Source organism: Marmota flaviventris, chromosome 17 (assembly GCF_047511675.1).
Source record: "Marmota flaviventris isolate mMarFla1 chromosome 17, mMarFla1.hap1, whole genome shotgun sequence".
Taxonomy (NCBI): domain Eukaryota; kingdom Metazoa; phylum Chordata; class Mammalia; order Rodentia; family Sciuridae; genus Marmota; species Marmota flaviventris.
Genome location: NC_092514.1, coordinates 26,977,921 through 26,993,533, shown reverse-complemented (window position 1 = coordinate 26,993,533; position 15,613 = coordinate 26,977,921). Strand labels below are relative to the sequence as shown.

Below are 15,613 nucleotides of genomic sequence, written 5' to 3'. Positions count from 1 at the left end.
GTGATCCTCCTGCCTCAGCCTCCTGAGCCACTGGAATTACAGGTGTGTGCCACCATGCCTGGCTCAACTCCAAATCTTATTCTAAACTTAAAAAAAAAAAAAAAAAAGTGTTGGCTAGGTAGCTCAGTGTAGAGTGCTGGTGGCAGGACAAGCTAGCATGCGCAAAGTCCTAGGTTCAATCCCCGGTACAGAAAGACAGGAAGGAAGGAGGGAAGGAAGGAAGGGAGGGAGGGAGGGAGGGAAGGAAGGAAGGAAGGAAGGAAGGAAGGAAGGAAGGAAGGAAGGAAGGAAGGAAGGAAGGAGTGTGGGCAGGCTGGCTAGCCATATAACTTAGTGACAGAGCACATGCTTATTAGCATGCACAAGGCCCTGAGTTCAACACCTAGAAGAAGAAAAGAAAGAAAATACAAACAGATTCTCAACCCTGGCAGTGTCTAGCCTCTGGCACCAAGTTCTCAGGCATTGTTCTACTGAATTTTCACCAAGTCATAGCAACTCTGTGTTTATCTCTGCCATTCCATGCTACAGCCACCCCCCCACCCCATTCTGCTGCTTTTACATGAGTATCAGAGAGAAACTCAAAATTAAAGGGGCACAAGAAATAAATGTCTGAGGATGTAGCTCAATGGTAGAGAACTTTCCTTGCATGCTTAAGGCCCTGGGTTCAATCCCAAGTAACACACACACACACACACACACACACACACAGGTGTCTCAATGGGGGGTATTCTCTCCCATTCCCTCCTCCTCCCTGCTCTTCCCCTTCTATCCCCTGGCGCCTATAATCACCAGGCAGTCTGAGGCTAAGTGGTAGTTTTGCCCTTGGTGGGGGGGCTTAGAAACCACACTCCTCCCCTTGGGGCCCTCCTGGCCATTCCCAGCATCCTGGTCTTCTCCATTGTTGAGATGGGTCTGAAGGGTGTATGGTGTTTCCCATGGTGTGGGTGCCGGAGACAACGGGGGACTGAAAGAGGAGCAGGTATGAGGGTTAACTGAGGGAACAGGGGGATTGTTAGGCATACAGATAGACAAGTGTACGGGGAGAAAGATAAACCCTCAAACCAGCAAAGGAAAAAGGATCCTGTATCTCCCTGGTTTGGAGGTGGATTCCTCACTTTCTCACAAGACTGGTTAAAGACTTTGCAGAGTCCAATACAAAATGGAACAGTGGTGCCCTGTGGCAAAATTTAAAAACTTCAAGATGGTGACAGTAGACCACTATTCCAAGCGTGGGAGACTTTCTGAGCAGGAGAGGGACTTAGGGGGATTTTGCAATTGCTTAGACTGCATGCCTGTGAAGCCAGCCTTGCTTTTAAACATCCCTGCTGCTGCCACCAACTTCCCTCATCCCTCAGACTCCCAGGACAATTTCTTTCCTCTTCAGCTACTGATGGGAGGTGGTGTGTGGGGGGGAGTTGAACCCTTAACCACAATCCCTTTCTTCCTCCTCCAATCTCCCTTATAGGCCTGGGTTCTGCTGCCCCTCCAGATTCCAGCCCAGCTATCACCCCCATGGTGACTGAGGGAGGGCCACCCTCCCCAGGGGCTGGTGCCTACTTCAGCAGAAAAGCCCGACTCTCCTTCCGCCACCAGCTGCATGACGTAGCATCAGCCAATGACTCCACCATTTGAAGGGAGGCAATCAGGGGCTGAACCTCCAGGAAGACTTGGAAACCTCCCTTCACCCCATTTCTCAATGGTCCCAGTGTCTGGCTCCCCCAAATCTATCATGATCTTCTCATTAAATTCTTTCAGACTTTCCAAGTGTTCTGTGTATGACTGGAAGGTTGGCAGGGTCAAGGCACTAAGGCTGAGTATAAGGCTGAGGTGGGAAGGGTAGCATCAGATGGGAGTGGGTCACAGGAATGGTGACTATGAGGCAGACCCCAGGTGTGCTAACAGGAAAGTAAATTTGCTGAAACCCAGCTTCAGAGATGAGTGTGGTGAGAACAAGTTTGGGGAGGTTGGTTTGCAGGGTATGGTGGCGCTTGCCTGTAATCCCAGAGACTCAGGAGGCTGAGGCAGGAGAATTGCAAGTTCGAGGACAGCTTCAGCAATTTAGTGAGGCACTAAGTACTGTTTCAAAATTAAAATAAAATAAAAATAAAAGGCTGGAGATGTGGCTCAGTGGTTAAGCATCCCTGGGTTCAATCCCCAGTTTGGGGGGGCAGATTGTGGGAGATTGGGCAGGACAGATGGGATTAGGGAGCATATCATTCAATAAATATTTGGTATTAACTGCCTGCCAGATATAGAGAATGTATCATTGAATCAAGAAGAAAAAACTCTATTTCTATTTCTTTCTTTCTTTCTTTTTTTTATCTGACTTTCTAGTTCAGGGAGAAGACAAGTAAACAAATAAGCATGACAATATGAGATACTAACAAGAAAATAAAACAGGGTAATGTGAAAATGAGATGGCAGAGGATGGTGTTTCTTTAATTTCAGATGGATAGGAAAGGCTTTTCTGAGTTGAGACCTGAACGACAAGCAGCCAAGTGAAAGCTGGGAAATGAGGTATCAGTGTAGGCCACTGACTCTAGCATACCACTCTGATGCAGGATAGGAGTGAGGCTGTATATATGTGGGGGAAGGGATATATGGTAAATTTCTACCTTCCACTCCATTTTGCTATAAACCTAATACTGCTGTAAGAAACAGTTTCAAAAAAAAAAAAAAAAAAAAAAAACCAGGCTGGTGAAGGGCTGCACACCTATAATCCCAGTGACTGGGGAGGCTTGAGTCAGGAGAATCACAAGTTGGAGGTCAGCCTTAGCGACTCTGCTGGACCCTTAACAACTTAATGAGAACCTGTCTCAAAAAAATAAAAAGGACTGGGGATGTAGTTCAGTGGCAAAGCGCCCTGGGTTCAATCCCCAGTAACAAAGAATAAATTAAAATTTTCACAGGACTGGGGGTATAATTCAATGGTAAAGCTGTTACTTAGCATGGATGAGGCCCCCCAGGCAGAAAAAACAGTAAATGGTAAGGTTGTAGGAAACTAAAAATAAGGAATGACTGGAGTGTTAAGGTTAAGCAATTTTTGATCTTCAAAGTCTTGGTAAGGAGCCAAAATATTAGTCCAGGTGGTACGGTAAGACATTGAAGAATGTTAAAGCAGGGAAGCAACATGGTCTCATGTTTACAAAGGTTACTTCCCTTGCTGTATGGGAAAAGGACTGTCCTAAGGGCAAGTAGGAAGCAGAAAGGCCATTTAGGAGGTTGCTGTCATTCAGAGATCATGGTGGTTTGGATCAGGATAGTGATATGGAGATGGTAAGTAGATGAATTCTATGGATACTCATCTCTACTGCCCTCTAAACCCCTCCAGGGCAGGATATTATGCATACTAGAACAAGGTTTCCAAATGTATCTTTTATCCCCTACACTGGAGAAAAGAAGACTAAACATTTGTCACTGTCAAAAAGCATCACTGAATTCCTTTAGGTCCTTGAGTTGGAAGGAAAAGAATCCATTCTTAGCCTTCTGTGAGAATGGTGACTTTCAGAGCCAGTCTAAAGCATTTAAATTCCACTTGCAGACAAGACCAACTTCTTTCCCCTGAAGCCAAGGAAGTCACATTGCTATGTCCTGACCACAGGATGAGGTAACAGAGGTATGAAGAAAGAGAACCATGAGGTGAGGCTAAAGGAGAGTTCTTCTGGTCTTGGGCCAGTAATCACTCATGATGACTGGTATGCCAGGAGAGATGACCTCAATCTCAGAATTCTAAATTCTACCTTGGACTTAAACATAGAGGGGTAGGTATTGTTGATAGCCCTCACATTAACCATATTCTAATAGTTTAAGTAGCTAGAAATGATAGAGAAAAGGAAATATGGGGATAGTTTGGAGAAAGAGGTTTGAAAACCAACCATGTAGCTGGGGGCAACCATATAGCATGTGTCACTGTTGGTCATCAATTCTAACAAACACACCACCTGGTGTAGAATGTTGAAAGCAGGGGAGGCAGTTGTATGTGGGGACAGGCATATATATGGAAACATCTCTAACTTCCACTCTATTTTAATGTAAACCAATACTTCTCTAAAAAAGTTTACCAAAAAAAAAAAAAAAAAAGCAAAAACAAATCCTTAAAAAAAAATCAGGTTGGGTGCAGTGCATACTTCTACATGCTTGTAATCCTGACTATGTGAGGTTTGAGATAGGCTGGCAGTGAGGTAGGAGGACGGCAAGCATGAGGCCAGCCTGGACCCTGCTGGAATTACAGCTCAGTGGTAAAGCACTTGCTTAGCATGTAGGAGGTTCTGTTATGATTAATCCATAACACCACAAAAAGACAGAGCAGAGAAAAGAAGGGGGAAGGGGTGGAGAAGGGAAAGAGGAGAAGAGAGGAAGAAAGAAAACCACACATGCAAAAGCTTAGTGAAGAGTGGTGGAACATTCATAAACTCCCTCAATCTCCTGTGTAACTCCTCTTGAGTTTGGTGCAGTGGTTTGCACAAACTACTAGTGGGCCAGACAAGTTCAGGCTTGAGGTTAAGAAAGGAACCTCAAATTACAAAGACTCTCTTTGACAAACTGTTTATTAAATTCTTATCGGTACGGGGTGAATATTATTACATCCTAGAATCGCAGACTTAGGGAGGTGGTAAAGTAGCAATGGTGAATTTGGGTATCTGGTCTCCCAAAAGTACCTGCCGCTCTACCCCCGATTCTTCAATGGCTGCCAGGCGGATCACCCCTCCACTGGAGCCATCCCGTTCCATAGCCAAAGCAAGAGCTGTGGATAAAAGGAGGAAGTTGGATTTGGAGTTAGTTGCTGGGAGTACTGTAATAAATGAGAAATGTTGGCCTGGCTTGGGTAGGGAGGGTTGACGACCACAGGCCCAGAAACCCAAGTTCTCACCATTGGCAGTGAACTGCAGACACTCTTCCTTAGTCATGCCTTCACGGTAGGTAGCATCAACATAGCCATAGATATATGAACTCCCAGAGCCTCCAATGGCAAAGGACTGCCTTACCATCATACCTCCCATGGGAACTGAGTATACCTGCCAGACGAAGGAGAACAGTCACAGTGTATACCCTTCTCCCAGCACATGTACATCCACCTTCCCATTGTGGGATCAGTCTGGAGAGAGTTAATGGTAACTGAGGTAGAAACTGAAATGAGAAACAGAAAATGGTCAGAGTAGAGAAAGGATCTAAGGCAAGGCTTCAGTGCTGGAGTAGATTATCCCACCTGTCCTCCTTCTTGAGGATCCCAGCCAGCAATGATAATTCCCGCCATCAGATCTTCCCGGTATCGGTAACACATCTCCTTAAAGAGGCTGGCTGCTGTGTGCACCAATGGAGGCTCATTCAGTTCAATGCTGGAGGGTTAGGTGGGGGTTACAAAGAAAGCAGTCTTAGGTCCTGACAGTGAGCCCACTTAGTGCCTCAGGTCCCAGTTCCCTTCCCATACTTGCTCCTTCCCTGCCCACAAGCACCTGTGGAATCCAAGCTGATAAGTGACAGCATCTGCTACAGCCTGGGTGTCAGCTGCAGAGCCTGAACGGCAGCAGAAAATATGGTCATGAATAGGAGTCAGCTTGTCAGTCACTCGATTGGCGATATAGGACCTGCAGGATGGCAGAATAGTGAGGGAAAGACCCCACCTGCCTCCCACCTCCATCCCATCACTATCCACAGGGGAATGGGGGGTACCTGGGGTGTGTGTGTTTTCAGGGATAGGAAACCAGTATTGCTTATTGGTTCTCATACAAATGGAAGTAGGCTAGATGGAAAACAGACTTTTATAAGGATGAATGAAACTATAGAAATACAAGCTGGGATAAATCTTTCTCTCCAGGTAGACGAGAAATTTCCCTGCCCACATTAGTCTGGAGGATTAAGGATGGGCTGGCAGGGCTAGGGATGCGTGGCTCAGTGATAAAGCACTTGCTTGGCTGGCCACAGGTTCAATTCCCCAGCACCGAAAGGAGGGAAAACAGGATGGTCCGGCAGGCAAGAAAGGGAAAGATGGGAAAATCTTTCATAAATCTGTCCTGAGCTCACCCAGTGGTTGTTCTGGAGTCTGCTCCCAGAACCACACCCCCGTCAAATTGCACAGCCATGATAGTGGTCTGAGAAAAGGGAGAGAAGGGTGAGTCTAAACTTTTCCACATTCCCCAACATACATAAACCTCAACAATTCCCTCCCCAGATCCCATAATACAAAACTCGTGCGCCGCGGACCCATTTTCCAATCCTGTGGGGGCCTCTACACTCCTCAAAATACCAGAATTCCAACCCTCAAGCTCAGAGGTTTCATTTGCCCTGAAAGATAGAATTTCACGCTTCAACCCACCTTTACTCCCCATCACCAACGTACCACACCACTCCAGTATCCTCAGAATACCTCTCCCTCCGCCGTGAGCATAACACAGTCCACCTCCCTTCTCAACCCCACTTGGGCTTTATCCTCCCCAGTTGTGCACATTTTCTGAATCCTGACTCCTTCCTCACCCCTGTGGAGACTTCCCGGTTTTCCCAGTCTGGGGCGACAGCCTCCCGCCCCCAGGAGGGTGCGGGACCCTCTCCTCGAGCAGCAACTAAGGTGGCCGCCATCTTCCTCCTCCTGTGCTGCCACAAAGCAACTGTCGTAAAGCGCTCTGTCACTCTCTTTGAGGCCTTCTGGGAGAAAAATCATGCCGCGGTTGACGGCAGAAGGGAAATGAAAGTAGAGGGTAGGTTATTTTGCGACAGTGAGCACTTGATGGCAGTGTGTCAGGCAACAAACTAAAGAGAGCGGGGCAGAGAGACAGCGAAAAGAGAAAGTCCTGCCTTGCTGTGGTGGCGCACGCCTATTACCCCAACGACGGAGGATCGCAAGTTTGAAACTAGCCTTGGCAATTTAGTGAGATCCTGTTTCAACATAAAATAAAAAAGTTTTGGTGGATGTAACTCAGTGGTAGATCATTCCTGGGATCAGTGCTTAGTACAGGGGAGTCCGGAAAGCAGGGGATGTTGCTCGGAGGTAGAGCACTTTTGCATATGCAAGGTCCTGCGTTCAGTACTGGCCTGGGCTGTACTGATCTGTCTGATTGGAGCCTGGAGATCTGAGTTGGAATAATCGTGGGGTGTTTTCATTTTTCTTGGCTGTAAACCTAGCAGCGGTTGAATTACTGGGTCTTATGGTAACTCTGTTTAACATTTTGAGGAACTAACCATTGTTTTCCGTAGCGACTGCACCATTTTTTATATTCGCACCAGCCATGTGTGAGGATTCCAAGTTTTGTGCATACCGACCAACACTTGGTATTGTGTATCTTTTTTTTTTTTTTTTTTTTGTCGTGGCCATCCCAGTGGATATGAGTGCAATCTTCTGGCTTTTTTTTTTTTTTTTTTTTTTTTTTGCATTTCTCTAATAATTAGTGATGTTGAGCATATTTCCATGTGCTAATTGGCCATTTGTGTATCTTCTTTGGAGCAATGTTTAGTTAAGTTCTCATTTTTAAATTGGGATTTTTTTTTATTGTTGGGTTATGGGATTAAATATTTATTTATTTACTTTTGAGACAGGGTCCTGTTGTGTTGTTCTGCGCTGACTTTTTTTTTTTTTGGTACTGGGGATTGAACTCAGGGGTACTCGACCACTGAGCCACATCTCCAGCCCTATTTTGTATTTTATTCGAGGCAGGGTCTCACTGAGTTGCTTAGCTCCTTGGCATTGCTGAGACTGGCTTTGAACTCGGGATTCTGCTGTCTCAGCCTCCCAAGCCGCTGAGCTTTTTATATTATTCTTGGTATTAGAAACATCCCGTATATGATTTCCAAATATTTTTCTCCCATTGGCTTGTTTTTTTAAAAAAAAATTTATTGGTTGTTGATAGACCTTTATTTATTTATATGTGGTGCTGAGGATTGAACCCAGTGCCTCACACATGCTAGGCAAGTGCTCTACCATTGAACCATAGCCCCAGCCTTGGATTGTCTTTATACTTAATTCATTTGTATTCTTTGAAGAAGGAAAGTTTTGATGTGTGTGTGTGTGTGTGTGTGTGTGTGTTTCTGTGAATCAAACCCAGGGCTTCATATTTGCTAGGCAAGCTCTGTACCACTGAGTTACATTCCCAACCCTTTAAAATTTTTTACAGATTCTTCCTAAATTGTTCAGGCTAACCTCCAACTTGGGATCCTTCTGCCTCAGTCTCTGGAGTCAGTGGGATTACAGGATGTGCCACTGTGCCTGGCACCTGTGTTTTCTTTGAAGAGTTCTGTAGTGCTTACTCTTACATTCTTAGATCTGTGATCCATTTCAAGTCATTTTTTGTATATGATGTGAAGTCTAAATTCATTTATTCCTCTTCCTCTTCCTCCTCCTTCTTTTTTGGTACTATGGAATGAACCCAGGGGTGCTTAACCACTGAGCCACATTTCTGGCCCTTTTTATTTTTTATTTTGAGAAAGGTTCTAAGTTGCTGAGGGCCTTGCTAAATTGCTGAGGCTGGCAACTTGCAATCCTCCTGCCTCAGCTTCCCAAGCCACTGGGATTACAGGCATGCCCACCACACCGGCTTAAATTCATTCTTTTGCATGTAGTTACCCAGTTGTTCCAGCCCTATTTGTCAAAAAGGTTATTCCTTCCCCCTTGAATGTTTTTGGCATCCTTGTCAAAAATTAATGGACCAGGGAGCTGGGGTTATGGCTCAGTGGTATAGTGCTTGCCTAGCATTTGTGAGGCACTGGGTACGATTCTCAGCACCACACATGAGCAAATAAATAAATAAAGGTGCATCAATAACTAATAAAAATATTTTTTAAAAATCAATGGGTCTGGACTGGGAATATATCTCAGTTTGTAGAGCGCTTGCCTAGCCTGTGCAGGGTCCTGGATTCAATCCTCAGCATCACCTAAAAGAAAAAAAGAATCAATTGACCAAAAGCTAGAGGTGGTGGCATTTGCCTATAATCCCAGTTACTTGAGAGGTTGAGGCAAGAGGCTCGCCTTGAGTCCACAATTAGAAACTAGCTTAGGCAACACAGACTCCAGCTTAAAAAAAAAAAAAAAAAGCAATTTACCAATAATATATGGATTTATTTCTATACTCTTCTCCTGGTTTTATTCCAATGAGCTATTATTTAATCCTCATGCCAGAATCATACTGTCCTGATTACTGTAGCTTTGTAGTACATTTAAAAGAAAATTATCCAGTATATCAGTGCATACCTGTATCCCAGCTACTTGTGAGGCTGAGGAAGGAGGATTGTTTGAGCTCTGGAGTTCTAGATTAGCCTGGGCAACATAGACCACATCTCCCCCTCCCCCCCCCCAAAAAAAAAAAAAAACGCATAAAATTTTAAAGCGTGAAGTTCAGTGTCATTTGGTACATTCAAAATGTTGTATAACCATCATCACTATATAGTTTCTGAATGTAGTAATTTCTGAAATTGGAAGTGTGAATCCTTCAACTGTGTTTTCCTTTTCAAGATTGTTTTGGCTATTCTGGATCCCTTGCATTTGCATATGAATTTTAGGAGTAGCTTGTTCATTTCTGGAAAAAAAAAAAAAAACATAGGAATTTTGTTAGGGATTGCATTGCACCTGTAGATCAATTTAGGAAAGTGCTGTCTTTTTCTTTTTCCTGTACTGGAGATCAAACCTAGTGCCTCATACATGGTATTACTACTGAGTTACGCCCTGGCCTTTCTTGTATTTCATTATAATCCCTTTTTGTGTGTGTATGCTGGTCTTATGTATCTATTCACTGTACTACTGAGCAACATTACTAAACTCTTGGCCTCATTTGTGATTTAATTAATTATTTTTTGAGCAGGAAAGTGACAGGAAATAAACTGCATTTTAAAGTGTTACTTTTTCTGCTTTACTGACAATACATTATTGGGAGGGAAAGGATGGACAGAGGGACAACTAAGAAGCTGTTGCAGCTGTGTTTGATGGCACATGCCTGTAATTCCAGTGACTTGGGCGGGGCTGAGACAGGAGGATTGCAAGTTGGAGATCAGCCTCAGCAATTTAGCCAGGCTCTAAGCAACTTCCCAAGACCCTGTCTCAAAAAATTAAAAGGGCTGGGGGTGTGGTTAAGTGGCCCTAGGTTAAATCCCCAATAAAAAAAAAAAAAAAGTATTGCAATAAAATTAGTTATCCATAAAGTTGTCCTGGACAAGGATAGTAGTGTAGTAGTGGTGGAAAAAGTGGGAAATTGTTAGATACTCACATATTGGATGTTGATGTGATGAATGGGAAACAGAAGAGTCATATTACAAGGTTTATGGTCTAAGGTCCTGAAGAATGGAGGTATTTACTGAGCTAGCAATGACTAGTTTGAATATGTCAGGTTTGCTATGCCTAGTTGACATCTAAGCAAAAATGCAGAATTCACAGTTGTAGACATAGGATTCTGGAGTCCAGAAGAAAGTGTATGGGAGGTATAATTTGGGAATTTGCGAACGAAAAGGGCAGGCTTTTTCATGTTCAGTACTGTTTTGGGAGTGGCCAAAGAATCATTTGGTAAACATAGGATAGATACAAAGTTAGGTCGTGGAAGGGAGAGTGTGCTGTTCATTCAAGGAGACAGAACAATGGACAAGATACACTTTCAGGGGGAAGGTGATGGGATCCGTTTTGCAGATGTTGTTTGCAGATGTCATCAGGAAAGAGTTGCTGTATGTCAGTAGAACCCAGAAGACAGGTCTGGGCTGGAGACGTGGCATGGAGTTGGCAACTGAAGCCACAGGAGTGGTTGAAATAGGTCAGGAGAAGCTTGATCCTTTCGGCTGCCGGGAACAGGAATGACACATCTTCCCACACTCTGTTTCCCTTAAGTGCCTGCCATCATTACACAAAATGCCCGATGTCGACTGCTGCCAAAGAATACTTCATTCCTCACGGTTCCTCCCATTTTCCTGAGACTACAGAAAGAGCGAGAAGCTCAAAATCATCCCCGCTGGGGGCGGGACTTGGCTCAGATGACGTCACTGTGGGAGTGGGGCAGCCAAGCTGCCAGCTCAGGTGTCTCCCGCCAGTATTGGGGTCGTGATCCTGGGCTGCGCTGATCCCTTCCCAGGGTTCTCCCTTCTGGGCTAGTCTCTCGCCACTGCAGACTTCAAGCCAACGGGAGGAGTCCGTGTCCGGCTACCAGTCCCTGGGTGCGGTTGTAGACATTCTCCAGGGTGCCAGCGGCCCCGTCCGTTGTATCCCGCGCGTCCGCTCTCTGGTTCCTGGGCACGCCAGCTCCAGCAAGCGGCCGCGAGTTGGGAAGGCGAGGAGAGCGAGGCGGGTGGCGTGACGGATGAGCCAGGGGTGATATGGGGTCAGGAAATGTGCAATAGGCTTCGCTGCATTGCGTGCCGGCGTCCGGGCCTCTCAGCTTCCTTGTCGCCACCCGGTGGAGGCAGATCTGGGACCAGCGCAGCGCGCGGTGCGGCAAGAGCAATAACATTCGTGAGCCCAAAGACCCGGCCAGCCGAGTCTCTGGGGACCCTATCTGGCAGTTCCTGCATTCCTGCCTGCTTCTCCCAGACCGCCATGGTTGTCAGTGATGTGTAATGGGTGGAATCTGGGCCATGCACGCGAATCTCCAGTGCTGTCACCTTGGTGAAGACCTTGCTCGTGGTGAAGGCGAAGGTGGAGCCAAGGGGAGTTAGGAACCTGTGTGCTTGGTGGTGGGTTGGGGGAGATGATTTGAGAAGGCGAGGGAAACAAGGAGGTGAGGATTGGCTTGTAGGAGAGAGATCACTCACCTGACTAGTTCCTTCCATCCTGACAATTCCACATCCCCTTTCCAATTTCAGACTGGCAATAAAGGGCCTTATCATGCAGCCCAGCACTCCCTGAGGCCCCGGACAGCAAAGCTCTTCTCTTTGGGTACCATCAGAGGGTCCGGCTCTTGCTGGATCTACTTAGCAAGTAGCTGGATTAGGCTCTGAACAGATTGTCCCTAAGGTCTAGCTTTGGTCCTTTTCTGCTATACTCTCAGCTTCATGATGGGAGAGAGGAGATGAGGAAGAGGACTCATCCTTCACCAGACCCTTAGCCTAGCTCCCTTTCCCCCTGTTCAGGGTTCTATCTGGGACTCTCAGACTCAGCCCTGGGGTCTTGAGCATACCCTGTCTTGAGCATACTTGGAAGGCAGTGGACCTTCTGGAATGCAGGACTTTGCCAGGGCCTGCAGTCTGACAGGATGCTTGGGAAGAGGGGAAACTAAGCGGTGAGGTCCAGAGAAGGGAGCTTGGGTTCTAAGGGCCTAGACTCCTGACTTTTTCCCTGAGCAGGTAAGGAAAGAAGCCATTCACCAAGGATCTGAGCACTGAGATGAAAAAGCACTAACACAAAAATAGAGGAATTGCCTGGTGGAACCAGCAACACAGGGCAGGGTGAGGCAGTGAGACCCGCCATGGCTGCTGCTGAGACCCGCCATGGCTGCTGCTGAGACCACTGCCCCCTCACTAGCCCCTAGCCAGTGTCGTCATAGGCCTCCAGGAGGGAAAAGATGTGGGCAGTGACCTGAGATGCAAATTAATTTATTATTAAATTAATTATTAACCTTTTAAGACCCCTTCCCCTGTATACTTTGCCCCAAAGGGCAGCTACCCTAGGGTGAGGGACTGAATGAAGATTTGCGGGGAATTGGCAACAATGACACATCTCTACATTTCCTTTTCCTGTAGGGCCAGCTTATAGTAAGAGGCAGCCTGGGTATTACTGGGGAGAGAGGCTAGGGTAAGAACCAGTTCCCCTACTGTGGACTGTAAGTTAACTCTGGACTTGGATTCCCTCCACTATAAATTGAGGATAATAATAGGTACTTGCAAGCCTCATGTGAGGATTAAATGATAATGTTTGTGAAAATGTTGTAAATGGGAAAGCTGACCACAATTGCCCTACAAATCTTCCCAAGTTCAGTGGGGCAGGGGAGGTCTTTGGGATCCAGCGACCACCCACTTCTAAATTTTCCATTCTATTCCCAGAGAACCTTGTCATGATCTAGGTACGTGACCTTTCAATTATGTACTTAAGGTTTTATCCTTTTACATTCTTTTGGTTTAACTTTTTAAACTCCAGATTGATTCCACAGTCATTTATAAAAATTATCTTCATTAACTACTTCCACATGCCAGGCCCTACTAGGCCTCCAGAATATAAAAGTGTTCTCCCAGAGCTAAACATCCATTGAGGGAGAATTTTCTATTTGTTTTCCCCACGGGAGCTCTGAAGAAGACAGGGGCCTTGTTTTTCTTGCATGCTTACGGGCCAAAACTCATTATTACTAAACAAATAGGAATTGAATAAGCAAAGCTGTGTGTATGAAGGGCAGGCAAATCAGGGGTGGAGCCCTCTAACAGATCTAGACAGGTTTTGTTTGCTTTTTGTTTTGTAAATTAGAAGTCCACCCGGTGGAAAGAAAGTAAGGATATAGTGGGGGCATATGGTGCAGCAGCTCTGGAGGCCAAAGCTGTAGGATCACCATTTCAAGGTCAGCCTGAGCAACTTAGCAAGGCCCTAAGCAACTCAGCGAGATCCTGTCTCTAAATAAAATGTAAAAGAAAAGAGGGCTGGGGATGTGGCTCAGTGGTTAAGCGCACCTGGGTTTAATCCCCGGTACCAAAAAGAAAGCTTGGATACAGGAAGTGATGGAAGAAACAGCCTGTTTTGTTCTTAGGGGGTTCTTAGAGCCTTATCCATAAACATCTTAGAGTTGGGTATATCTGGTACTCTGGATTCTCAAAGGGTCAGCACTCCAGTCTCTAAGAAGATCCATCCCAATTCCAGCAGTTCATGAATTCTTGCCATATGCTCACTCTATGCTCCTCACATCCTGGAGCTCCCTAGGTTACCCCTGGCCAATCCTGTCTCTGAGGCCTAGTCCTGGTCTTTGTTCCCAGTGTTGGAATGGTTCCCTGCTTGCTGGTTTTGACTTCAAGTCATTTGTCACTTCTGGGCCTTAGTTCCTTCATCAGCCATATAGGAAAGGTAATTCAGATTTCCTAAAATTGTGAGGATTAAATAAAATATGTCTGCAAAGCATTAGCTACAATTTGTGTCCTATAGTAAGCCTTTAGTATGTGGTTATTATCTCAACTTGCCCACTGTCACTGCCCCTCCTTTCTTAGCTTTGGGACTCTGCCTTCCTGAAGTCTGTGGAGTTCCGGGAACAGATTAGTTTTGAATGTCACTTAATCCTGGAGGCCCTTCCGCAATTGGAGCCTAGGTTGGGGCTGATAGGGACTGGACTGATATAAACCTGAGTTAAGAGGCCTGATTCACAGACTCTGCAGGATGGAACTGAGTGTGGGAACCAAGCTGCTGATGCTGTTGTGGGCCGTGTACTGCAAATATGCGCTGGCAGATGGGCTGATCGGCTACCCTGTCATTGAAGTGACCAACGGGGGTCCCTGGGGCGACTGGGCCCTGCCTGAGATGTGTCCTGATGGATACTTTGCCAGCGGGTTCTCACTTAAGGTGAGAGCTCTAGGGTTTGGAGGGGGTGGATATGGCATGGGGCCATGGAGCCAAGGATGGCAGTCCCCTGACTCATCCTTACTACCCAGGTAGAGCCCCATCAAGGCATTCTCGGTGATGACACAGCTCTGAATGGGATCCGGCTGCACTGCACACGTGGTAACTCTGAGCTCAACACTCAAGTTGTGGAGTCCCAATCTGGAAAGTGAGAAGGGGCAGGGGCCAAGCATGTCTTAAGGTCAGGGCATGTCTCTTACCCTCCTGTTACATGCCCTCTCCCAGCAGATAAACTCCTCCTGAATTATGGGGCAGTTTAGATTTGAGGAGGTGGATGGAAGTCCACCTGTCTGCACCTCACGGAAGGTCAGGTGGTTAAATCCAACCGAATGGGGTTGCCCTGACCTGCCTTGGAAAGTCCCACGTTCTGGGTTGGCCTCAAGGTGAGTAGGGAGTGCTCACAGAGCTAGCGCTTCTCCTCTTCCCTTATAGGTGGGGTGCATGGAGTGAGCCTCTATGGTGTCCTAGTGGTGGCTTCCTAGTGGCTTTCTCACTTCGGGTGGAAGCACCCATAACCCCTGGGGACAACACTGCAGTGAACAACGTGCGTTTCCGGTGCTCAGATGGCACGGAGTTGCAGGGGCCTGGGCTGGACTGGGGAAAATTTGGAGAATGGAGCACGTCTTGCCTGAAAGGTGCGTGTGGCTTACAGACCAAGGTTGAGCAGCCTAGAGGCCTCCGTGATGACACTGCACTTAACGATGCACGAGTATTCTGCTGCCTCACCTAACCTTGTCCTAACATTGTCGAAGTCCTTTCCCCGGCTGGCCCGGAGGCTAGTCCCATCCCCCGGGGATTAAAACATTTTCATCTTGACTTTGGTTTGGCTTGTTTTAGGAATGAGAAACTGTGTCTCCTTGTTTGCCTACTAACCCAGTACTGGGCCAGGTCTACATTTGAGTGAGACCTCAGGCGGTCCACGGTAGGCTGCTGCAACTTATGGGCCCCTTCGTCATGAAAAACAGTGTGTGTGTGTGTGTGTGTGTGTGTGTGTGTGTGTGTGTGTGAAGGAAGTCTCTGGCTTTCTGAGGACATCTGTAAATACCCCACCCTCATTAAAAGCACAGGTTGTCTCCTTTCCAAGTTACCAGTGACTTCAGGTTAAGAAACTTCTGTCAAATCAGGAGG

At 46.4% G+C, this 15,613-nt stretch overlaps 4 protein-coding genes across 5 annotated transcripts; 2 read left to right on the top strand and 2 right to left on the bottom strand.

Annotated features, from left to right (window-relative positions):
• The first annotated feature begins 906 nt into the window (after positions 1-906).
• C17H17orf114 (chromosome 17 C17orf114 homolog) lies at positions 907-1,632 on the top strand. The gene is made up of 2 exons (XM_071603363.1): positions 907-979; positions 1,466-1,632. Exons 1-2 carry the CDS (start codon positions 907-909, stop codon positions 1,630-1,632), a joined length of 240 nt encoding a protein of 79 aa, XP_071459464.1.
• A 2,897-nt stretch (positions 1,633-4,529) lies between these two features.
• Positions 4,530-6,614, bottom strand: Psmb6 (proteasome 20S subunit beta 6). Of its 2 annotated transcripts, none has more exons than XM_027922641.2 (6): positions 6,472-6,613; positions 6,022-6,089; positions 5,454-5,585; positions 5,207-5,336; positions 4,871-5,015; positions 4,530-4,744 (listed from the first exon to the last, which is right to left on the bottom strand). In XM_027922641.2, the coding sequence occupies exons 1-6, from the start codon at positions 6,571-6,573 to the stop codon at positions 4,602-4,604; spliced, it is 720 nt and encodes a 239-aa protein (XP_027778442.1). In that variant the 5' UTR covers positions 6,574-6,613; the 3' UTR covers positions 4,530-4,601. The 2 variants fall into 2 exon arrangements, with proteins under 2 accessions (XP_027778442.1, XP_027778443.1); XM_027922642.2 differs by having other exon boundaries at positions 4,612-4,764; positions 6,472-6,614.
• A 2,686-nt stretch (positions 6,615-9,300) lies between these two features.
• Gltpd2 (glycolipid transfer protein domain containing 2) lies at positions 9,301-11,799 on the bottom strand. Its single transcript, XM_027922622.2, is given in 7 exon segments — positions 9,301-9,500; positions 10,185-11,182; positions 11,185-11,293; positions 11,295-11,432; positions 11,434-11,617; positions 11,710-11,747; positions 11,749-11,799. Coding segments are annotated over 6 exon segments (615 nt in total). The 5' UTR covers positions 11,785-11,799; the 3' UTR covers positions 9,301-9,500; positions 10,185-11,072.
• A 1,297-nt stretch (positions 11,800-13,096) lies between these two features.
• Vmo1 (vitelline membrane outer layer 1 homolog) lies at positions 13,097-15,272 on the top strand. Its single transcript, XM_027922620.2, has 3 exons — positions 13,097-14,428; positions 14,518-14,633; positions 14,918-15,272. The coding sequence occupies exons 1-3, from the start codon at positions 14,246-14,248 to the stop codon at positions 15,213-15,215; spliced, it is 597 nt and encodes a 198-aa protein (XP_027778421.1). The 5' UTR covers positions 13,097-14,245; the 3' UTR covers positions 15,216-15,272.
• Positions 15,273-15,613: the final 341 nt, after the last annotated feature.